This window comes from Lactuca saligna, chromosome 4 (genome assembly GCF_052625555.1).
Source record: "Lactuca saligna cultivar CGN05327 chromosome 4, ASM5262555v1, whole genome shotgun sequence".
Lineage (NCBI taxonomy): Eukaryota > Viridiplantae > Streptophyta > Magnoliopsida > Asterales > Asteraceae > Lactuca > Lactuca saligna.
Genome location: NC_136420.1, coordinates 299,662,197 through 299,687,882, shown reverse-complemented (window position 1 = coordinate 299,687,882; position 25,686 = coordinate 299,662,197). Strand labels below are relative to the sequence as shown.

At 39.9% G+C, this 25,686-nt stretch overlaps 1 protein-coding gene across 1 annotated transcript; it reads left to right on the top strand.

The window, feature by feature from the left end:
* Positions 1–6,170: 6,170 nt before the first annotated feature.
* On the top strand, positions 6,171–9,557 carry LOC145043864 (BTB/POZ domain-containing protein SR1IP1-like). The gene is made up of 5 exons (XM_078992636.1): positions 6,171–6,606; positions 6,691–6,760; positions 6,825–7,424; positions 7,682–8,188; positions 8,688–9,557. Exons 1-5 carry the CDS (start codon positions 6,584–6,586, stop codon positions 9,261–9,263), a joined length of 1,776 nt encoding a protein of 591 aa, XP_078848762.1. The 5' UTR covers positions 6,171–6,583; the 3' UTR covers positions 9,264–9,557.
* Positions 9,558–25,686: the final 16,129 nt, after the last annotated feature.

Here is a 25,686-nt window from a genome sequence, read left to right as displayed (position 1 = left end):
TTCTAGTATATTAATAATAAGAATAATAAGATTATTTAATTAGTATTGATCAAGAATTAATCTAGGATTAATTAAGTGATCAAAAGAAGACTAATTAAATATATGGGTTGATTGTGCAAATCATCCATACTTATATAGTGGGCTAATGCTCCATGGATTATCCAGTTGGGCCAAAACCCATATGATGCTCCATGGATGCTCCATGGTGTATTTGAACCCATGGATCCAAGGAAATGGAAAGTCATGACAGTTAGGGTTTACCCTAATTGTATAACTATATAAGCATCTTATTCTTGATCAAAATCTGCCACTAGAGAGAGAAAGAAAGGGCTAGCCGATTTTTATGAAGTGTAGAATTCTCTCAAGTGATTCCAAGTGTATTTGGTGTTGTGTGAACCATTTGAGGTGTCACACTTGGGGCACTAGGCACTCAAGCTTCATGAAGACATTCTACATCAAAGAGGTATGTATTCTATCTTGTTATATTGATAGTTTTGTATGCTAGATTAGGATAATACCTTGGATGTTCATATTTGCATGTATAATAGAGAAAACATAGATCCAAGGTATTTAGGGTTGCATGTACACTTAGGAGTGTTAGAATGCTCATAACCCAACATGTTAATCATTCAACACCTTTGAATCATTATTGTGTTCTTGTTTTACTTGTCTTGAATCTAAACGATCTTTTAAGGGTTATTTAATCCTAACAGTAAGAATTTCATTAAAAACGTAATTCATTCAAATTTCGTTTTCTTGTGGTGAAATTGGTAAATCGTCATTTACCTACCTTTATATAAATTACAATTAGATTACGACATCCCTTTTCTATGTTGTGAATTATTTAGTTGGAACCTAGCCTTGATATTTCATTTTGGGTGTTATATTAAGGATTATTCTTATCTAACTAAAACTATCTTTCTTTTATAGATGTCTAATCTAACTGATGCGTCTGGTTCCTCATCCTCCTCCAACAACAACTTCTCCTTCTTGAACATCTGCTCTAAGGTGCAATTGGATGACGCCAACTATAACGATTGGATGCACAACATAAAAATGGCAATTCGTTTTGAGGACAAGGAGTATGTCCTCGAGAAACCATTGGATGAGATCGACAAAGAGAAGGCCACTTCTGAAGAAATGGTCGCATACAAGAAACACTATAATGAAGCAATAAAATTTCCTTGCATCATAGTGACTATAATGACTCTAGAATTGCAGACACACTATGAGGATTACTGGTCGTACGAGATGAACAAGGACCTTATGGTGAAATACCATAACCGAGCTTGTCATAAAAAATACGAGGTGGTAAAGTCACTCATTGCTAGCAAAATGAAGGAGGGATAGTTTGTTAGAAGCCACGTTCATAGAATGTAACGATACGAGGACAGACTCGTTAAGCTGAATGTGAAGTTTGATGAAGAGCTAGCAATCCACATAGTGTTGAGCTCTTTGCCAAGTTGTTATGATCAATTCATATTGATCTATCATTTGAGCAACAATGAAACTACTTTGTCTCAATTGCACAACCTCCTATGAATAGCTAAAGCGAGAATGAAGGGAAAAGGTGTTGCCTCCCCTCCTGCTAGTGCTCCTGTGCGGGCCATTGGTCAAGGGAAAGGGAAAAAGAGGAAAGGTCCTCCCAAGTATAACTGGAAGGCAAAGTCCCAAGCTAGGTCATCAAGCACATGTCCCAAATGAAAATCCAGTTCTCTTGCTCCCCCTATCTCTGACCCCAAAGAGGTCACTTGCTTCTACTGTAGTGAAAAGGGGCATTGACAACGAAGTTGATCGAAATACTTTCATAGTATCAAGGATGACAAGGTGAAGCCAAGGGCTATTGGTCAGTATATTTATGCTTTCCGTCACTGATCTCTCGATGAGTCGTCACTGATTAGCTACAGAATGAATTTGTACCTGATTCAGTCAATGAAGGTCAGGTTTCTAATAGTGATCTTTAGCAATGAAATAGAGTTCAATGTTATCCTCCTTTACAACACTATTTTCAAATTGCCCTGGCCAAGCACTAATGCGAGACACCCAATTTAGATGAATGATTTCCTTCAAAATGCTTTAAATTTTTATTGTTTGATTATTTAGAATGGTCAACACTCGAAGTTCATGAAAATTGACCCTAAGAATCAGTCAATGCCTCTGCAAATGATTCATTAGATTGATCAAAAACACTATTATTTCTAGCTAATCACAAAATCAACGAATAGTTTTGCTTGAAATCTAAAATCCGTATTGGTGGAATTTATTTAGGTCTCAGATCAAGATGTTCATCAAGGTAGAGACAGAGTCGATGTTTTCTGCTTCCCCTTTGTTCTTGAGGCAAGTCAAGTCATCGATTTCATTGCATGGAGATAAGAGAGAGAATATGGATTTAGGGCTTCGACGAACCAGCCACAAAACATATAAAGAATGAAAAAGGATAAACAAATTACTTTATATTGTGCTTCTTACCACAAAAGAGCTGGTAGAAGGAGATGGAAGCGATGGTCTATGGAAAAACATGTCAAGAGGCCTCAAAAGAGCTGGTAGAAGGAGATGGAAACAATAGTTTATGGAAAAACACGTCAAGAGGCCGAACCATTGTCTCTAACACAAAGCCAGGGCCGGTCCAAATGTATATGGGGCCCGGGGCGAAAAGAAAAAAAAGGGCCCCTTAAAGATAAATATAATAAAGATTCAAAAAAATATATCATTTATTATTGACTATAAACACATTCAATTAACAATAACAAGCAAGCCAAATTGCTTATCTTTTGAGCTAGTTTAAGTTTGAACCAACTTTAGACCCTAAAAATCATTTTGGTAATAATTTTTTATATATATACATTATCTAGCCCATAAATTTTAGGCCCCAGGAGTCGTGGGCCCTGGGCAGTCGCCCGAGTTGCCCACCGTCTGGACCGGCCCTGCACAAAGCAGTCTACAAAAAGGATTTGTAAAACGGAGCACTAGAGATATCTATGGATGGTAAGTTGAGGACTTCATATAGAATAACCTAATCATTGTTTATATCGTCGTTTTCAACAATGCAACTAACCCATCCGACGAAAGTGAAAGCTGAAGCCCATCATCATCGACATATTCTTCTAGGGTAAATGAATGGAGAGGAAAAAGAGAGCTATGGAAGGAAGTGGAAGATTAAAGGAGATAAAGGTCGACAACATACCTGTAAAGGCGGTGTGACACCAGAGACGTAAAAATATGATTGGAAGTGAGACGAGATGGGCGCTAAAGTTATCAACCCCTCAAAGTGTTGTGGCAACCGTTTATATATATATATATATATATATATATATATATATATATATATATATATATATATATATATATATATATATATATATACCACTGACTAAGAATTTATTATTGAAAAGGTCCTAACCTATTATTTTATTTTTTATTTTTTTGAACGGCAAGGATAAAATATTCATTAAAAGAGCCAGCAGGACGCTGGGCAATCACAGTACATACATGAGTAGAAATAGGAAAGAGAGAAAATAGATGCAGATAAGACAACCTAGACTAAGTTAATGTTGATCTAGGAAATTTAAAAGGAATCCAAAACTTGTTTACAACCAGATTCTCCGCCTAGGGTGCTTGAGGCATCGGCGACCTTTTGTTGAAGCAGCACCGACAATTTAGTTATGTACTACGAGTGAGATGGTTGTGCTTCAAAGCAAACTACCCCTCCAAAAGACTAGGTTCTACCGGATTTTGTGTTCCTTGACGATCGTCCAGATGCAGATATGAGATCCTTCATGGGATTTCTACAACTCCAATAAATGCAATTGAGAGATCCTGCGAGATGTTTTACGACTACCTCTAAAACCAAGAGTGAAATTGAAAGGAACCTGCAAGAGAAGTCAAACACGAATAGAGAAAAACACACACCAAGTTAACTTTTCCCCCCATCCCATTTTAAATCGGCCCACACTAGAAAGAACCACATGAAAGAATGTCAGGCATAGTTATATGCCTAAAAAGATGTCTACCCGGGGTAACGGAAAAACGCACACCAAACACACACTTAAACTACTACCTGGCATACACCAAGACACCAAAAGAAATGGAATGGAGCCAACCCCCCCCCCCCCCCCCCCCACACACACACACACACACACTTGAATTTTACAATAGGCCAGCCTCTTGAATTGGGTTGCAACACCATTCTAACCATCTGAGCTTCTTAGTTTTATGTCTAACATTTATCCATAGATACGATAAGGTCTGAATATCGTTTATGAGATAGGAAGGAGAGATGCGTTTTTCTGAATAAGCCATTTTGTTTCTAAAGCTCCAAATGACCCAAATAAAGACCAAGGACACAACTTCATGAAGTAAACCTAGATCATCATTAGATTGAAGATTTACTTTGCAGTGAAGTAAATCTGTAACCGACTAGAAACCCGGTGGAAACCGATGCCACCAAGATGCAACGTCACCCCAAACTTTTAATGAAACTGAGCAAGTGGTGAATAAATGGCTCTCAGATTCTACATGCTGATTGCATAGGGTGCATAGAGGGTTGGATCCTATTCCTAATTTGAACAAGTTCTCTTTGGTTGGTAATCTGCCATGACTAACTCTCCAAGCTAGGATGTTTACTTTCCGAGGTACCAGATGATTCCAGATCCAACAGTTGCTTGATTTTGGCAGGATCTTGTTATCGATATGGATTCTCAGAGAGGCTACTGTGTAAACTCCTGAGGCCACAAGCTTCCAGAACCTACCTTCACTTTGGTTCTAGAAAAGATTTTTAAGGTCAATACCAAGTTTTGATAGGGAGGAATGTAGATTTACAATGGTGCCCCAGCAAAAGCCTTTTCTCTTTGCCCTTGAAGGAGCATTGAAACCCCCAACTTGGCATACTTACCGTTTATAAGAAGTTTTAGTATTATGTTATACCGTTTATCTTATGTGCACTCATACACTACAAAAAGGATATATTGGTATGTATCGTCATTGACACAAGACCCTAGGAATTCGTAGAGACTTTTAGTATTATGTTATACCAAACTCACTAGTGTGCTAAATAATGTAAACATTTATTCACAAATTTAAGGTAAGTTCACAGTCTCAAATATAGATAAATATGGAACACATGAAAAAATGATAATCAAGTACTTGTCTCATGATCATAGATTAAAGTATATCACTAGCTATGATACACTGTTACACGAGCTCTTGATTTGCGATTTGGGTTTATAATCTTTTAGACGACTCCATGCAATTGTTAGATGAAGATTTTGGCGTACACGAACAATACACATGCCCTATTATCCAAATAATGCCAATTTAAGCTACCCACAACCAAACAAATTTTCATTACACAACAAAAGGTACAATCACCTCTTCCATATTCTCAATGTAATGCTATCATTTTTAAGGAATATTTAGCTATTATTTTATTAATAGTTCATGTACATTATACATTATGTTAATATAGTCATATTTGTAGCTTACATTAAATAACTTAAAACTTAATATTATATAATACCTGAAATTTTAAGTTAATTCCGTAAATTTTCTTCTCATAAAACTTGCCAGAGATTATATAACTGATCATAACTTGATCTCATAACCAAATTTTTTCGACTCAGTTAATTTTGTCACATCAATTAAGTTGGACACCAGGATTTGTATAGATTTTCAACAAATTACATTGTCTATATTAATGTTTGATGTTTTTGTATAAGATGAAAATTGTGTACGATCTGATAACGCTATGATATAACGTGAATGATCATAATGCTCAGTGTCCAGACATGTTACTTAACCTGAAAATACACTATCATTAGACGTTGAAAATTTTGCAAATATGGTTAATATCATGAATAGCTCAGATGTTTATTTTCTCAAGACAAAATAATCACCAATATTCTTTTTCAAAAATCCAAACATCAATCACATCCAACCAAACGATTTCAGGCCAAGTTAAAGATATTCCAATTCCAGTTGTATTTCATTAATTATTTGTTACAGTGAAAGAGAAGACATGCAATGAGGTTGTGGGGTTACCCACCCAGATTTGCCATCAGTCCTTTTGCTGTTGGGACAGATCGATTTGAACTCCCCTTTTTTGTTTGGATGTATTAATGGCTTTTCGCCATGAATATCACTGCTGATTGAGATCAGTTACACGGTTAAAGATCAAACATTCCAAATTACTATTCGCACTCACCACTACACAGTCGCAAATTCAACCCATTTCTTGTAATTAACCTCATTTCCTTCACAAATATCCACAATACCAACTTTAAGAAAATTACTATTTTCTCCCTGGTCTTCCTCTTTTCTAGCCAAATGCTAATATCCATCGTGGGTATTTTCTTAAAGATGTCGATAGTTTGATTATTGTACATTTAATGCTAGATAGATAACAATGGTCATTTGGTAAAACCAAGTGAAATGTGTGTACTTTTGTAAGACTTTTTATCGTAATGAGTATGTGGTGAAATATAGAACATGATTCTTGTAATGATTAATCAATCATTGATACAGTAGATGTCCAGAGCCATTAAAATACCTGCCAAGAGACTAGAGTCAGCAACTTAGTGCCAATTCCATGAAGAAAAAAACTAGTGATTGGTTTGCTTTCATCACTCTCAAATTTTTATTCCATACTTGTATCTTTGACTATTTAAAGTGACCTTTTTTTTTCAATGTTAACAGGATTTTCTCCCATGAAATCCCAAGTGATGTTACAGTTCACACCGGAGGTGTTTCTTTTTCATTACACAAGGTATGATTTGTGATTGTGTGTATCCTGTTGTTATTATCCATCTTATTTGTGTATTTATATGCAGTTTCCATTGGTGTCAAAGTGTGGTTACATAAGAAAAATATTAGCGACTCCTACACATTCTGATCCTTTAGTAATTGAAATCCCTGATGTTCCTGGAGGCCCTGAAGGATTTGAACTCGCAGCAAAGTTTTGTTATGGAATAAACTTTGAATTATCAACCGAAAACATTTCCATAGTGAGATGTGTTTCAGAGTTTCTTGAAATGACTGAAGATTATGCAACTGGAAACCTTGTAACAAGATCTGAAGCTTATTTAGATGAAATAGCACTTAAGACATTAGCTGGTGCTGTTACCGTTTTGCAATCATCAACAAATTTGTTACCAATGGCTGAAAAAGTTAAGTTAATTACTCGGTGTATTGATACTATTGCATATATAGTAACCAGAGAATGTGAGCTTTTCACTTCTGGAAGCACGAGTGATTTTGTTTCTTCTTCATCGAATCTGAAAGGTGTAGTTGATTGGTGGGCTGAAGATTTAGTTGTGCTTAGAATCGATATATTTCAAAGGGTTCTTCTTGCAATGATTTCAAGGGGATTTAAACAATATGAACTTGGTCCGATTCTAATGCTTTATGCCCATAAATGTCTTCAAGGTTTGGTAAGATTTCTTATTGTTTTAGTTATATTTAAAGAAGGGAAAATTGCAAGAAATGTTAACACACTTTCATTATAGCATCCAACTTTTGTTTGTTTTCCTATTACATCATAGTACTTTGAAAATTTTACCCAATTATAGCAATTTCATACAAATAGAAAGCAATTTTCACTTCTATAATTGGATAGATGTTTTCAAAGTACAATGTTTTAATTAATATATTGTCCATTTATTCATCTCTACAATTTAACATCAAACAGGAGATACACGGAAAGAAGAAGAAAAAAATCGACTCAAAACAAGAACACGAAAAGCGGATAGTTCTAGAAACAATAGTAAGCCTCCTACCAAGAGAAAGAAACACAATGTCGGTCAGTTTTCTTTCAATGTTACTTCGGGCAGCCATATATCTTGAAACAACAATGGCATGTAAGCTAGACTTGGAAAAACGAATGGGCATACAATTCGGGCAGGCAGTTTTGGATGATATATTAATTCCATCTTTTCATTTTGATGGTGACACATTGTTTGATGTTGAAACTATCCAAAGAGTCATGATGAATTACCTTGAATACGAATTAGAAACCAATAATAATCAAGAAAACGACATGGAAAAAGTTGGAAAGTTAATGGAAAGTTATCTTGCTGAAATAGCTTCGGATAGGAATTTATTACTATCAAAATTTATGGATTTTGCTGAACATATTCCTGAACAAGCTAAGGTATCAGATGATGGAATGTATAGAGCCATTGATATTTACTTGAAGGTATGCACGTGTATCTTCTTATTAACATTTAGATATCTTCTTATTAACACTTTTACTTTGTCTATATGGCAGTTGACTCATTTTAGTCATTTTTTATGTATGGAAGGAAAACCAACTATATTTCTTATGTTCTTATTTGTTCTTCTTCACTGAAGGCTTTTGTTTTCTTTTTTATATGAATAATAATATATGTGAAATAGTTAGTCACCAATAAAAATGACTAAGCTGCCACGTAGATCCACTTGTTCCAAATCAGCACCCAAAATTGGTATAAAACCTGGTATAGCAGTTCGGAAAGGTTAATGTCATAGTAACCAATATTTGTTTTTCTTTTTTAGTTTTGTTTACAAAACGCCAATATTGGTTTAAATAATTAGTACCATAAACCGCAGGGATAACGGTAGATATTGATTAACATTAAAGTGATTAAATGTGGACATTCGTAATAGCTTGTTGCTAAATTATGACATAAATCCTTATTTTTATGACATTTTTGCAGGTTCATCCAACATTAAGTGATATGGAAAGAAAGAAAGTTTGCAGCTTGATGGACTGTGAAAAGCTTTCACGTGAAGCATGTGCACATGCTGCCCAAAATGACAGACTTCCTGTGCAAACTGTGGTTCAGGTTATTTTCTATGAACAACAACGCTTAAGAGACTCCAAGGGTGGTGATGGTCTATTAGCAGTTGAACCCACCACCACCACCACCACCACCATGGCCTCCACCTCCACCACCATCCCGGCTGCCACTGCCACAAACAAGCCATTATCCCATGAGCTTTCATGGCTGAAAAAAGAAAACCAAGACCTGAAATTTGAGCTTTTAAAAATGAAAATGAAATTGAAAGAAGTGGAAAGATTGTCTAGTGAGAAATCTGTAGTCCGTAGCCCGGGTGTTCCTACTCGTTATTCTTCTGATCATAAGCCACTGTTTCCTCGGAAATCGTTTTTAAATTCTCTATCGAAAAAGTTGGGGAAGCTTATGCCACTTCTACATGTTGATGGGGTTGTACCTTTGAGAACAAGAGGAAGGAATAAACCAAGTAAAGACAGAAGACATTCAATGTCTTGATTCGTTTGGCAAGAGGATTCTCGATTCCATGCGATTAATATATTTGTGTGATATTTTTTAAAGTTCATGTAGATCATTATAATAGTAGCACCTAGAACTTTGAGTCAAATGGAAGAGTTGAATGAGGTGACAAGTCTATGGATGAAATTTTAGCATAATAAGACGTCACCTTAGCAATCAATGGATTTGAAGTTCTATGACTATCGAACTCTTCAATGGGCAAAATATGCATACATTGCGTGTATGTAACTATAATTACTACATCAATCATGAACCCTTGCTTGTTACCACAAATTTTATCTCAAAGAATTGAACATATAACATGAAAACACCAAACTTTATCTTTGGGAATCCAATCTTCATAAAAAGTGTTAGTAGATGATAATGTCATGTTGTATATTTTGTGATGCCTTTGTGTTCTCGTAATGACGCTAACAATCTCAAGACTAATTATGATGTTCTAGAGAGAAAGATAGCTCCGTGTATCTTGTAGGTTTTAAACATCCAATGAGAAAGTAACCACAGTTCAACTTTTATTATAATTACTTCATCAAGTGACATCTTAGATTAGGTGGAGGAACAGTTATCTCATCACGACATACTTCTTGTATAAATGATAAACATAGCATTGACTCAAAATTCATTGTCGAAAGTGTCCTAAATGTTGGGAACTTTTGATAACCAGTTATGGCCTTACATGTGTACTAGGTTCCATTCTTTGGAGTGGTGTCGAAGACTTCCTATGTTTCCTTGTGTTATGAGGAGACAGTGATTAGGAAAGTGTATGATTATCTATTAAGAACCTTAGTCTTATACTAATGTAATTTGTTTAGTATAAATATTGATAGGATCGTGTAAACACAATGCAAGTTGAAGTTTTGAGTTATTTTCTTCAAATAAGTCAGAAGTGAGTTTTGACAATTCAGATTTGCGATCTTCCTGTTTTTTTTGTTTCTTTTTTTTTTTACTTAAACTGGTATCAGAGCAACAGAAGGGAACCTGCGAGTTTATGCAGTTTACTTGATTTTAAGTTAGAGAATGTAAACAGCTCCTATTTGGATTTAGAGTACAAGAATGGAGAACAGAGGAAAAAGAAAACAAGAAGAAACAAAGGAGAGGGTATTTTGGTCCAACTTTTTGCTGGGGTTTTTATTTCACTTCAAAAACTTACGTAAACACTAAAAAAGGTTCCTACTTATACTAGAAAAGAAAAGAAAAACTAAGTGATGAGTTTATGTCTAAATTGCTGGAAAAAAGATAAGGACTAAAAAATTCAAAGAAATAAGATAAATCTTCTAATCTTCTATTCCAATACTTGCTTCACTCCTAGCAAGTCTCTCATCTCTTCAAAATTGGTTCTTGACATCGACTTCGTGAGAATATCTGCTCGTTGCTTATTGCTGCTCACATGCTGAATAGTGACTTCCCCATTCTCAACACATTCTGTTGTATAATAGAATCTTGTAGCGATATGTTTACTTCTCCCATGAAACACGGGGTTGTTTGCCAGATCAACAGTGGATTTGTTGTCAATATATATTACCGGTGGCTTGATGTTGCAATTTGTTATCTCGCTAAGCATCCTTCTGATCCAAATCCTTGACATGTTGTTGTAGTAGCTGCCATAAACTCAGCTTCACAGGTATAAAGAGCAACACACAGCTGCTTTTGTGAAGCCAAGGTAACTAAATTTTCATTGAGCAAGAATGTCATTGGGCCCGTGCTTCTTTTATCATTCACATCTTTCGCATAGTCACTATCTGTGTAACCGCTAACAATGTCTTCACCACTACCTCTTGCATAAATCAGACCATAATCCACTGTACCTTTCACCACCGATTGAGGTTCAGCGGCTTGTGAGGCAGTTTCATGACCTTCAGCAGACGACCGAGATTGTCACGGAGATCACCGCCAAGTTTCATGAATGAGTATTGTTTATACCACAGTATGCTACAGACGAGGATATAAGGCGGATGAGGTATCATTCCATGTTAAGGGATGCTATCCGGGATTTTGTGAGCTTTATAGGGTGTAAAACCCTAAATGAGATGGTGTAGAAGACCCGGGAGCGGGAGATGGAGTTGGACTTCCACACCAAGCGAAAGCCTGAGCAGGCGTAAGCAACAGTATGTCAAGCTAAAAAGCATAAGACCTCGGACTCATCTAGTAAGGTCTAGCAGGGTCGGGGCCAATGTGCCAAGTGTGGGAGATCACATGGTGGAGCATGTTGAGGGCAGGGCCCGATATGTTATACTTTTGGTCAGCCAGGCTACGTGAGTAAGGGCTTCCCCAAGAAGGGCTTGATTTGTTTCTACTGTAACCAGACCGGCCATAAGCGGCTGGATTGCCCGAAGTTGCAGGGAAGGGGAGAGTCGTGGCGGTACCGGCGCCCGCTACACTAAGGATCACGGATGGCTAACCTGCAAAGGCGGATGCTCCAGTGGTGAAGAGCCACACATTTCAGTTGACCACCGAGGAGGCTCGGGCAACACCAAATGTTGTGGCTGGTATGTACTTATCTACCTACTCTATATTGATTTATTTGCATTGCTTATATGTACATTGTGCTTATGTATAGGGACCTTTTTGGTCAATGGTATGTCTCCCCATGTATTGCTCGATTCAAGGGATACCCGATCATTCGTGTCTCTTGCACTTAGCAAGAAGTTTCAGGATGCACCGGGGACTTTGTATTCCATGCTTGAGGTAGAGATTGCAGACAACCACATCGTGAGTGTTGTGAGAGTGTATTGGGGATCTATTTTGAATGTTCTTGGGGAGAGGTTCCGTGTTGATCTAGTCCCGATACCGTTGTGAGGACTGAAGGTGATTGTTAGGATGGACTGGTTAGGGGGCCAATGGGGCCATGATCGACATGAGCGCTAGTGGTTAGGTTTCAAACCCCAAGTGAGGGAGAACTAGTTATTCACGAAGAGAGGGCCCTGCAGGGGCCGACCCTCTGTTCACCTGCTAGGGCTAGGAGATTTCTTCATCATGGATGTTTGGAATTTTTGACTTATATCTCTGATACGATGGTTGAGAGCACAAGGGAAGAGGGCAGCGTTCTGATTGTAAAGGTGTTTCGGGATGTCTTTCCCGAGGAGTTACCAGGGGTTCCTATAGAGAGGCAGGTGGAGTTTCGCATTGATTTGGTGCCGGGTATGTAACACCCAGTTTTGAAAAATATTTTGTTATGGATTTCAGAGGCTAAGACTAGTGGTGTTTTGGTCTTTTATGGGTCTTGAAGGTTTATCCGAGAGGTTTTGGGGAGGAGTGTGTTGCTAGAAGCGTAGGTCTTCTCGCCAGCTTTTCGTGGATATAAACTTCGTCTGAAACTGACTTAGAATGAAGGAGTTATAGCACTTCGAAGTTATTGGAAATATTAGTCCTTAAGGGAGGAAGATGGAAAAGAAGGACCATGCATGCAAGGTGGTGAGCGCATGAGTACACCCAGCGTAAGGCTGGGTTACGCCCAGCGTATAAAGTCTTAAATTCGGGGGTGTTTTTGGCGTACGCTCAGCGTACAGGATGTACGCCAAGCGTACGTCCAGTGTCCAGAAACCCTAACTTTTAGGGCAGGCCACTATAAAAAGAATGATAAGCCTCAAAGTTCAACCTCTATTTCACCCTTGGATAGCAACCACGAAACCCTAATCCTCCCTTGAGTGATCTTGAAGCTTTTTGTGGCCATTAGTGAGCATTTTGGTGTTATAAAACCATTTTTCAAGCAAGGAAGGAGTAAAGCAAGGTGATTGGTCAGAAGAGGAGTTGTAGATCTGGGACTTTTGCCTCTTTCCATACTCTTTCAAGGTATAAAGTTCATAACTTTACTTAAGAATGATCAGATATAGTGTAGTGTGGTTTTGGAGTTGTTTTGGTCCCAAGAATAGACATTTATGATGAAAAATCGTGTTTGAGCTTAGGGTTGCCATCCTTAGAGTTAAAAGGGTCCCATAACAAGTAAAGTCTCCATATTAAATGTCATAATGGGTTCATGCATGAGATCTATCCATTTCCATGGAAGTATGTTGTTACATTTCAAGTTTGGGATCTTTTGGTGGGTTGCAAGCCACCAAGTAGTCGACTATATGGATAAGACATTAATGAGGACTTGGATCTGAGATTATAGCTTTTGGAGTTGGGTATTAAGCACTTAATGGGAAAGTGACTTAACAGGTGATTATGTTGAGCGTACGTGTAGGTATGCCTAGCATACGTACCACTTAGCTTGTACGCTTCGCGTACATAAGGATACGCCCAACGTACTGATCAGATTGGACTAGAAGAGTTTTGGGCCTTGGTTTGGGTCATGTAGTGGATTTTGGGTCTTTAGACCTTAGTAGGCCGTCAAGAGTCAATTAATTTGGGCCAAGTATATGCTTTGGGCTTAGGGTAAGGCCTATTACAGGAATTAGGTCTAATTTAGCAAATTAGACCATAGTGGGCCACTGGTGGGTTTGCGAAGCCCATTTAGTGTTGGGCCTTTTTATATTATGATTTTGAGCCTTAGTTGGACCAAGTTGGCTTAGGGGTAAAATAGTCATTTTACCATAAGGCGGATTATTTTTTTGGACTAAAGTGATATCTTTGGCATTGATAGCTCGGGAAGTCGAGAGATCAGCAGTCGGGGATCTGCCCGCTAGCAGCGAGCGGTTATTAGCAGGATTCTATAGTCAGCTTCGCGAGGTGAGTTTTCTCCAGTAGGAACTGGTCTAAGGCACCAATGTCGTCCCGTTTATGTATGTAGTGAATACCAGAGTTAGATCTGATGCCAAGCGAGGCCCGAGGAAGGTTTATATGTATGTTTTCGAGCTACAGTTCGATGTCGGGTGGTACCCGTGGCATTACTATATGTGTAGCTATACTTGTTATCCTTGTGATACTTGTATGTCCCTAGTACAGGGATGAGTGTGGGTGGGGGCCCGTATCTCATCACTAGCTGAGAGTGGATGGTGTTCCATATCTCATTAGTAGCAGAATAGGGGTGGGGCCTTGAGGCTAGCATCAATAGTATAGTGATTATGTTAGCATGTTTATCTGTTATTGTTGTATGTGTGTAGCAGGAAGGGCCCAAAGATAGGTGGGGCCTAGTAGAAACATATATGTATACCGAGCGAGGCTCAATGCTAGGCAGGTACTGATGCCAGGCAGGGCTTGATGCCAGATTCGTTCGATGCGGGGCGGGGCCCAAAGTAGCGGGCTAGGCCCAATGTTTGCAGTATGTGATTATGTATGGTATGTGGTAGATTGGGGAACTCACTACGCTTCATGCTTACGCTTTTCAGTTTTGATTTCAGGTACTTCTGATAGCAGAGGGAAGAGCTCGGGATGATTGCATGGCACACACCAAGAAGTTTTAGCGTGGGATGTTTTTACTCTAATAATTAGAACATGTTTTGAAAAGATACTCTAACTTAATATATCTATCTTTAATTATGTTTGGTATGATTGGATACTTATGGTTTTATTAATGTTTCATAAAGAAATTTTTGGTCTTGATTTTTTGGATGTTACAAGTTGGTATCGGAGCCTTGGTTTGAGAGATTCGGGCACGCTTTCGGTTGTTTCTGAACTCAAACTAAGGAATTGATATAGAAATTTTCAAAAGGAAAAATCAAATGTCAGTAAAAAGGATTTTGAGAAATGAAATGAGTTTTAGAAAAAGCGAAAATAAATTTTGAGAAAGAAAAGAACTTTGAAAATAGAAAAGGAGGTGGTGCATGCAATCAGCCGAGCTCAAGCAAGTTCTCCCAAATTACCCATAGATGTTTGGTTATGATATGATATGTGCTTTAGAACTACATGATAGATTATGACTAAGGATCTAGGTAGGATGCCTTATGTGCTTGTTATGTGTATGAGCTTTTATGAGTTACATGCTAGTACTGATTCTCGAGTATGGGATAGAACAATATGATTGGATTATGTGGTTAGACTTTTTCCCTTTTGTCTGAATACTAATTGCTTTATGCTTTGTGGGACTCGAAGTGATGGGAGTTGGCCATTAGGTGAATACATCAAGCCGTATGTGATCAGGGTTGAATAATCTCATAGTGCTGGATTTGGCCCTATTGCGCAGCTCTCATCTGAGTCTAACCATTTTAGGGATGAGTCCTTTACTCAAAGGATTATATGAGCCTCGTCACATGTGATGGTATTCAAGTAGTGGCTAATTAGCATTATGAAGATACCTTCAGTAATTGAGAACTGAATTTGGGATAGGAGTTACCCTAGGGCAAGCCTAGGATGAGAGTAGTTCTGGGAGGAGTCTTAGTAGCAATGAAAGGGACTTGGTGTAGTCAAGGAAATTCTGGAGGAAAGTACAGATAGATGTGGAAGGTAGTAGGGGCCCATACTGCTGAAAGTAGAAGATCTGTACTTGATTCGAGAAATGCTAAGATAAAATTAGGGAACTTGTAGTGAGTGAGTGATCCCTCAGTAGTGATGAGTATTTTGATGATAGTTATGTTATGACTCATGTAGTATGGTGACTCTACGGGGTAGGCTAGATGGCAGTTTAGGTGCCGGTGAGGGATTAGGCTTCGGTTCAGGAGTTGTGCAGCTCGGGGAGCAGATGAGAGAGTTTATTTCAGCAGAGATTATGCAGTATCTTATACTAGACTCCTGTGATTTTTGGTACCGTCAAGGAGGGTATATTGGAAATTTTGGATGAGAGGCTGGGAGCCTTTCATCCTGAGATAGTGGCCATGTTACGGGCTCCTCTAGGGCCCAATGTTTATGGATCTATGGGATCCCTCGGAAGGGAGGGTCTCGTTATTAGTTTGTGTCATCAGGGATCAGAGGTGTGTTATGCACCTTGTCTCTAGGAGAGTACACTACAGAATTGGATCGTTGTGGAGGTTTCACGAGCCATACGGGAGGAGTTACCCGACATTATAGAGCGTTTTACTGACAGGGTAACCGCTAGATTACAGGGGCGGTCAGTGACTATGCAAATGGTTGATGGGGTAGTCGGGGTAACTTGGGTGCAAGAGTTTGGTTTGGATGTGCAATTAAGGAATAGGAAGCAGACTTCTAGTCAGGCTCAATGATCTGAGCAGGCGGATGTTATCATGGCTGACGCAGGAGATCTGAGTGGTCAAGGAGGGTCTACAAGGGATGAAGGCACACATGATAATGTTCGTATTAGGTCTAAGTGTGGTAGGTGTGGGTGGAAGGATCACAATCATCGGGAATGCACATTGGATGTAGAGTTGTTCCATCGTTGTCATCAGCCCGGGCATATCAGGGCAAGCTGCCCTTGTATAATGGTTAAGGTAGCTCAGGTTTCATCACAGATACTTCGGCAGAGAGAGGGAGTTCAAGTTCCAATGCCCATGGTTCCGCACGAAGTTAAGATCGATCCACAATAGATCGATGGTATGTATATCAAATTTAGCTTCTACTTATGATTTTATTATTGTGGTACTGCATCGATATTTGTAAGGTTATTCCAAAATTTGTGTGGACTGCTTGTGATTGAGTTATATGCCATCTGCATACCATATATTCTAGAGTAGTAGTTAGAGGTCATTCCTATTATGAGTAGGTTACTCAGGATGTGGTAATTGTAGCAAGTATGAGTGGGTCATGGGAGGTGTTCTATTAGTCTTCAAGAAGTGGTTTAGATTTGATATTGGTTAGTTTGGAGTCCTAGCAATGGTAAGCGTTGGTTGTCAGCAGATCGACCCTTTAGATGAGAAGAAGGATTGGGAAACCTTTCCAAGTTGGGAGCTATAGGGATCTAGTTGAATTGAAGTGGGGAGAACTATCCCAGAAGTTAGGAGCAGAAGTAAGTGCCAAATTGGGATGAGTTCGCAACTTTGTTAGGAAGGAAAGCAGCACAAGTGGATGTTGGGATGGAGGAGCACATGAGTTAGGAGTTCGGGAAACTTCCCAACATTGAGTTTGTGTATTCACGATAGATGATGACTGGCTGGGGACCAGGTAGGAGATTTTCTTAGTAGGATGCGAGTTATTCAGGATGTAAGGCTACGGGATCTCCATAGCATTCCCCAGTAGTTAGGCAGAGCGAGGAGGGTAGTAAGGTTACAGGATATCCGTAACTTTTCATTGGCAGCTAGTTAGGGGAGTCTGGCGAGGGCCCATATCTCCTAGTTAGCGGAGTGAGGGTGAGGCTCGTATCTCCTAAATAGCATGATAAAGATCGAGAAAGGATAGTTTGATGAGTTTCAGGGTGGAGGTCATCTTGTATAACCCAACATAGGTGAGACCTGTTGAAGAGGCCACTCGGAGATATAGTTTCGGTGAGACCTGTGGGCGAGACCCATGTGATTATAGTAGTGCAAGTGGGACCTGGTAGAGACCTTAGGGTCAAGATAGGGGATCGAGGATCCTAGGACATGGGGAGCCAAGTTGGCATGGTAGATAGAGCATTTTTAGATAGCCAAAGCCTCTTCGGTAGTCGCTCGGAGCGGCTGTGAGTTCGAGATTGGGTTTAGTAACCGGTGGGAGTCTGATAACCTGGATAATAGTAGAGTAGTTGGGACCAGGGTGGTCTCGGTTTATCCAGTAGGCAGACATGAGATAGCAGGATCTTCGGGCAAGGGTAGCGATAAGTAAATTCTTGAAGGGAGCAGTTAATTGTCTGAGACTTGCTAAGTCACTCACAACAGGATTGAATAATCTCAGCGTAGAGGGTTTGACGCTGTTGCACAACTCTCATATGAGTCTAACCGTTACACGGATGAATCTTTTACTCAAAGGGTTATCTGATCCATTCGTTAGGATGGGTTTTCAACACCAGGAAATGGTAAGAGGAAGCATTTAGTGAGTAGTAGTGAAGTGACCAGCACTGGGAGTGGCTAGAGACATAGATATAGTGAAGGGTATATCCTTCACAGAGATAGAGAACGTTGTTGTTTATGAAAAGTTGCCTTGGGAAGGCCAGTGAACGCGCAGGGAAAGGGAGTGACCCTCTAGGATGTTTAGCATAAGTACTCGGGGAGTACCGAAAGGATTGTTGGTTGGGTAAGAGTTGTGTTCTCGAGATTGTTGGTGATTAGAGTGCTCTAGAGGTTCTTACCTTCAGGGATTATGCATCGGACGAAAGTTTAATAGAAGTGGTCCTTTGAGGATCAGACCCAGCAGGTGATGTATGCATCGGACAGGGATGTTGTCAGCAGATTGAGGCTAGTTGGTCGTAGCGTACTTCGAGGATGAAGTCTAGTTTAAGTGGAGGAGAGTTGTAACACTTTGTTCTGAAAATATTCGTTTATGGATTTCAGAGGCCAAGATTAGGGTTGTTTTGGTCTTTTATGGGTCTTGAAGTTTTATCCGAGAGTTTTTTCGGACGGGGTGTGTTGCTAGAAGCGTAGGGCTTCTTGCCACATTTTTGTGGATATAAAGTTCGTCGGAAACGGACTATGAACGAAGGAGTTATAGCACTTTAAAGATATTGGCAATATTGGCCCTTAAGGGAGGAAGATGGCAAAGAAGGACCATGCATGCAAGGTGGTGAGTGCATGAGTACGCCCAGTGTAAGGCTGCGTTACGCCCATCGTATAAGGTTTTAAAGTCGCGAGTCTTTTTGGCGTACACCCAGCGTACAGGAAGTACGCCAAGCGTACATCCAGTGTCCAGAAACCCTAACTTTTAGGGAATACCACTATAAAAACAAAGATAATCCTCAAAGTTCAACCTCCATTTCACCCTTAGATAGCCACCACCAAACCCTAATCCTCCCTTGAGTGTTCTTGAAGCTTTGGTGGCCATTAGTGTAACGACCCAAAAATCACGACCAAAAATTTCTTTAAAAGCATTACTATAATCATATTTATAAAAACTGTATCATAATTCATAACATAAATTCTCGAGTATTAATTCAAAACATAATATCATTAGGCTAACTGACTACGGTGTGTGGACTGCAATCTCCTCGAGCTCCTCTTTTGAAAACCGGGTACCTGAAACCAAAACTGAAAACCGTAAGCACGAAGCTTAGTGAGCTCCCCCAATCTAACACATACCATACAAAAACATATAAAGCACATACTGGGCCTTGCCCACTGCATCGGACCAATGTCCGGACTAACTGGGGCCTTGCCCCCTGCATCAGACCGAAGTCCGGAGACTGACTGGGACCTTGTCCCCTGCATCGGACTGAAGTCCGGACTAACTGGGGCCTTGCCCCCTGCATCGGACCGAAGTCCGGAGACTGACTGGGACCTTGTCCCCTGCATCGGACCGAAGTCCGGACTAACTGGGGCCTTGCCCCCTGCATCGGACCGAAGTCCGGGCTAACTGGGTGAACACAGCATAGCATAACATATCAACTAGCATGAACACATATACTGCATACTACATCGGGCTGTAGCCCGGAACACATAACACATAACACATTAAACATAGCACATAAATCATGTCTGAGCCACGAAGGCATCAAACATGCTAACTACTGCATCGGAAACTACTGCTAACTGGACGGGCCGGCATTGTGGCCTTAGACCCGTCCCTACTGGAAGGAAACTCACCTGAGACTGCTGAACCCTACTGATAAATCTCTGGCTGCTACTCGACAATCCCCTGATCCGCTGCTCCTCCAGCTCTCCGAGCTATCAATATACATATAACACTTAGTCTGACAGTCAACTAAGTCAACTCTGGTCAAAGTCAACCTTCCAGGTCAACCCTACTCGCCGAGTCTTCCTAAAGACTCGTCGAGTTCATAAACTCAGGGTCTTTCTTATTCGCGGCCCGAATCGCCGAGTCAGTCCATGACTCGCCGAGTCCTAGACAATCTTCAACCAACTCGCCGAGTTGCTCATCCAACTCGCCGAGTCCATGCCTAACTTCATCCGACTCGACGAGTTGTTCATCCTACTCGTCGAGTTCCTCCTCATCTTCAAGCTACTCGCTGAGTCCACTCGAAGGACTCGCCGAGTCCAGTCAGTTCTACATACATGCAGAGGACCTTTGAGTCATGCATGGACTCCAAACTGTAGATCCACTCTTTTAAGGTCTATTCCTTACGTAAAGTTGCAAACTTTACGTGTAGAGAAGGAGATCTAGGCAAGATACGCCATTAACTAGGGTGTAAGGCCAAGGGACTTCAAAATCAACACAATGACTGATACTTTATGCTTCTCCAGGCCCTAAAACACTTGAATCTGAAGTAGCAACTCCAGATCCGGCTTCTAACCCAAAATAATAACATTATGGCAAAAGAGCCCCAACAACCACACATAGATCTAGGTGCAAAAAGGGTCCAGGAACTAGTTTATTACCTCCAAGTGCTCAAAATGAACTCACAATCCTAGATCTATAGCTCCTTCTTGCTCCTCCAAGTTCCTTCTTCCTTTTTCCAAGCTTTAAAGCACCTTCCAAGGCTCAACTAGGAGATATGACGGCTAGGGTTTGATATCCAGGGCTAAAAAGGCAGTAAGGAACCCTGGGAAGAAGATTAAGACATTTATATAGGCCCCAAGTCCCGAATTTAGGGTTTTCCACGCACAGACCAGACTCGCCGAGTCCCCCTGGTCGGCTCGCCGAGTCGGTCACTTACTCCCCGACCCGGATCCCGCTCGGACTCGCCGAGTCCCTCCTTAGACTCGCCGAGTCGACCCCTAAACTTAGAGTTTTCTTTCCTTTCTTGGTCTTCGAAACTCTGGGTGTTACAATTAGTGAGCATTTTGGTGTTATAAAACAATTTTTCAAGCTAGGAAGGAGCAAAACAAGGTGATAGATTAGAGGAGGAGTTGTAGATCTGGGACTTTTGCCTCTTTCCAGACTCTTTCAAGGTATAAAGTTCATAAATTTACTTAAGAATGATTAGATCTAGTGTAGTGTGGTTTTGGAATTGTTTTGGTCCCAAGAATGGACCTTTATGATGAAAACTCATGTTTGAGCTTAGCATTGCCATCCTTAGTGCTAAAAGGGTCCAAAAAGCAGTAAAGTCTCCATCTTGAATGTCTGAATGGATTCATGCATGACATCTAGCCATTTGCATGGAAGTATGTTGTTACATTTCAAGTTTGGGCTCTTTTGGTGGGTTGCAAGCCACCAAGTAGTTGACTTTATGGATTAAGACATTAATGAGGACTTGGATCTGTGATTGTAGCTTCTGGAGTTAGGTATTAAGCACTCAATGAAAAAGTGACTTAACAGGGGATTACGCTGAGCGCAGGTGCAGGTACGCCCACCGTACATACCACTTAGCTTGTACGCTTAGCATACATAGGGGTACGCCCATCGTACTCATCAGATTGGACTAGACGAGTTTTGGTTCTCGGTTTGGGCTATGCAGTGGATTTTGTGTCTTGGACTTTAATGGGCCATCAGGAGTCAGTTAATTTGGGCCATGTATATGCTTTGGGCTTAGGGTAAGGCCCATAGATGAATTGGGCCTAATTTAGCAAATTGGGCCATTAGTGGGCCACTGGTGGGTTTGGGAAGCCCATTTAGTGTTCGGCCTTTTTATATTATCATTTTGAGCCTTAGTCGGACCAAGTTGGGTTAGGGGTAAAATAGTCATTTTACCCTAAGGCGGACTATTGTTTTGGACTAATGTGATATCTTTGGCATTGATAGCTCGGGAAGTCAAGAGATTAGAATTCGGGGATCTAGCAGCTAGCAACGAGGGGTTATTAGCAGGATTCTATAGTCAACTTTGCGAGGTGAGTTTTCTCAAGTAGGAACGGGTCTAAGGCACCAATGCCCACCCGTTTATGTATGTAGGGAATACAGGAGTTAGATCCGATGTCGGGCAAGGCCCGAGGAAGGTTTATATGTATGTTTCCGAGCTATGGTTCGATGCCGGGTGGTACCCGAGGCAGTAGTGTATGTGTATCTATACGTGTTGTCTTTGTGATACTTGTATGTGCCTAGTAGGGGATGAGTGTGGACGGGGGCCCATATGTCATCACTAGCTGAGAGTAGACGGGATTCCATATCTCATTAGTAGGAGAATAGGGGTGGGGCCCAAGATAGGCGAGGCCTTAAGTCTTGCATTTATAGTATAGCGATTATGTTAGCATGTTTATCTGCTATTGTTGTATGTGTGTAGCGGGCTTGGCCTGGTAAAAACCGATCTGTATACCGAGCGGGGCTCAATGTCAGGCAGGGGCTGATGCCGGATTCGTCTGATGTCGGGCGAGGCCCGAAGTAGCGGGCTAGGCCCGATGTTTGCAGTATGTGACTATTTATGGTATGTGGTAGATTGGGGAACTAACTAAGCTTCGTTCTTACGATTTTCAGTTTTGGTTTTAGGTACTTCCAATAGCAGAGGGAAGAGCTCGGGATGATCACATGGCACATACCAAGAAGTTTTAGTTTGGGATGTTTTTACTCATATAATTAGAACATGTTTTGTAACGATACTCTAACTTAATAGATCTAACTTTAATTGTGGTTCGTATGATTGGATACTTATGGTTTTATTAATGTTTCAAAAAGAAATTTTTGGTCGTGGTTTTTTGGACGTTACAGGGTGCTGCTCCGATAGCCAAGGCACTGTATCGACTAGCTCCACCTGAAATGTAGGAGCTATCTATGCAGCTTCAGGAGCTACTGGACTGAGGGTTTATTCGTCCAAGTAGTTCCCCGTGGGGAGCACCGATCATGTTTGTGAAAAAGAAGGATGGGTCACACAGGATGTGTATTGATTATCGGGAGCTGAACAAGCTAACGCTGAAAACCCAATATCCGCTTCCGAGGATAGACGACTTGTTTGACGAGCTACAGGGTGCATCTTGGTTTTCCAAAACTGATCTTCGATCAAGATACCATCAGATGACGATTTGGGATGAGGATATACCGAAGACGGTCTTCAGGACTATGTAATACCAGCAAAATTAGGGTCAAAATTAAAATTTTATAAAACTATAATTGGGTTATACCAGGTGGTAGATATCATAACAAGGTTTTCAGAAATATAAAGAACACTAAAATCCGAGTTATAACGAAGAGGTTATGACCAATCGAAGATCCGCGACAGTACCGGTAAGACACTATTAAGCATAAAATGAGAAATTCCAATAAAATATTGTTTAGCCTTAAGTATCTAAATGAAAGTCATAGATATCCCAAAACCGTGAACATACATAAAAAGAGCGCCCAAATCTGATTTCATATGAGGAAGTTATGATTTTTCGAAGTTTCGGAGGTAGCAGTAGACAGCTAAAAACTCGAAATAGAGATCGAGGGACTTTTTTCCAACATGACCTAAACGAGAATCGAAGTTCTCATCAATAGTATTACAACGGTAAAAAGTCTGACGAAAACGGGCATTGGATGAAAAAGTTATGAATTTTTAACGAACTTTTTCTGTCCCGACCTGTTAAAAATGTAATATTAAATATATAGTCAAAGTTAGCCGATGAAGTCTAAATTAAAGTTGTAGATCTTGTTCTTACCTACACGTCGATATAAAGAACGTCGAAAACGGAGTTTGTATGCGAACGTTATGACTTTCTGAAGTTTAGGGCGCGAAACCCCATGCTGTCATGTGACTCACGAGGTGAGCATTAGTGGCTCACGAGGTGAAGAGATGATGGACGTCTTCCAGGGTGAGTGGCCATGACGAACGCAATGACGTATCAAGTTTACGAGGTGAATATTATAAACTCACGAAGTGAATTTTAGAAACTCACGAGGTGAACCCAGAAAATTCACACTATAAATAGAAATCAAGGGCCAGCCGAGTTTGGTTGCTCATCTCTTACTCTCCCACTCCGATACTCTCTTTAAGCCCTATATTAACCCCCCGGAGCCCTGGTATCATCCCGAGACACAATGCAAGTCCCGAAGTCCTGAGATTTCGGAGAAATCGACTTCTTTCCAGTCGAAGTGCTGCCCGAACAAAGCCTCATTTTCATCAAATCGTCACTCCTAACAAGTGAGTTCATACCCCTACAACCACACTTTAAATGCTTTTGAAACACCTGTAAGGGGGGGGGGGGGAATACAAGTAAACACAAGGTTTAAATCGTGTGAAACACCAATCTTTTGCTATACTTTTCGTATTGTTATCTTAACTATCATATGAAGTTGTTATCATGCAAAACACCTCACAACACAACTTTACCCTCTTGGGATACAATATATTTTATAAATAGAAATATGTTTTATTTATACGTTTGCATACTACATCATATCAATGGTAACCATTTCAATTATAACATGATGCTTTTACAAGAGAACTCAACTCATCATCACGCCTTTATAACACGGTAGAAAAGGAAATCATTTCATACAAACAATTTTTCATCATATTACTCGTGAACTTCTTGTTAGAAATCATGTGATGTCATATGTATGTTGGGTTTTGAGCAATCTAACACTTCCTAAGTGTGCATGCAACCCTAATAAACCTTGGATCTATGTTTGTCTAAATACATGCAAAATAATAATTTTTCAAGGTTTATAACCTATCTAACATGGCATGGGGAACATTTCAACATAAAGAGTTAGAAAAGATTACATACCTTTTTGATGAGTTTGGTTCTTGAGGAGTATGAGGGCCAAGCACCAATAGTGTGAATGCCTCAAATGGAATTACAAAACACCACAAACTCTTGGATAACTTTGAGAGAGTGTATACACTTGTATATTTCGGCCACACACAAGCTCACACACACTAGTTCACTAGTTACACTAAGGTACCATTTCATGCTCCATAAGCATGCTTATATAGTGTGCATGGTTAGGGTGAAACCCTAATAACCCATGACCTTTCCTTTTCCAAGGATCCATGGGTTAAAAGCTCCATGGATCATCCATGGACTTCCATATAAGCTAGCCCATTAACAAAAGAGCATTAGCCCACACTATATAAAACCAATAGCCCATAATCTAATTAGTCTTCCTTTTAATCTCTAAATTAATTCATAATTAATTTAAGACTAAAACCAATTAAATAACATAATCTCATATTAATATATTATAACTTATAATATATTAATAAACATATGTGTATAACTCTCATAAAATTATCCATAAATAGTTTGGATGAGATGCAACCCAAATGGACCATGCCGGGTCGGGTCAAGTATATACCAAATAAGTGATGGACTTAGACACCTTATCCAACAGACTCCCACTTGGATAAGTCTAATAACTGTATTTGTGTATGTTACTTCAGGAACCAACCAGCAATCGTAGCTCTCGAAAACTCCGTTGAACTATGAAGACTCTGTTGAACTATGAAGCGCCATTTAAGATAAGTGATCATATAATCCTCTGTCCTCATGATATCAGCCGGACAAATACATGGAACAACGTCATACTTATTGTCCAGCAGTTTGTTTCCCGATTTCTGATTTGTTTGACAAAGAACTTAATCAAACACATCAATTTAGTTCTGACCGGCCGGTACATAGGTCACAACAAAATCATCGAGGGGCCCAGATATCGCCTTTATTTCTAGAAGAAACAGATAAACTTCGACTCATATACTTGTTCTACT

Coding starts and splice junctions, on each gene's coding strand:
- LOC145043864 (XM_078992636.1), top strand. CDS start 6,584: ATGAAGAAAAAAACTAGTGATTG. Junction 6,607..6,690: donor AAGAAAAAAACTAGTGATTG/GTTTGCTTTCAT, acceptor CAATGTTAACAG/GATTTTCTCCCATGAAATCC. Junction 8,189..8,687: donor CCATTGATATTTACTTGAAG/GTATGCACGTGT, acceptor ACATTTTTGCAG/GTTCATCCAACATTAAGTGA.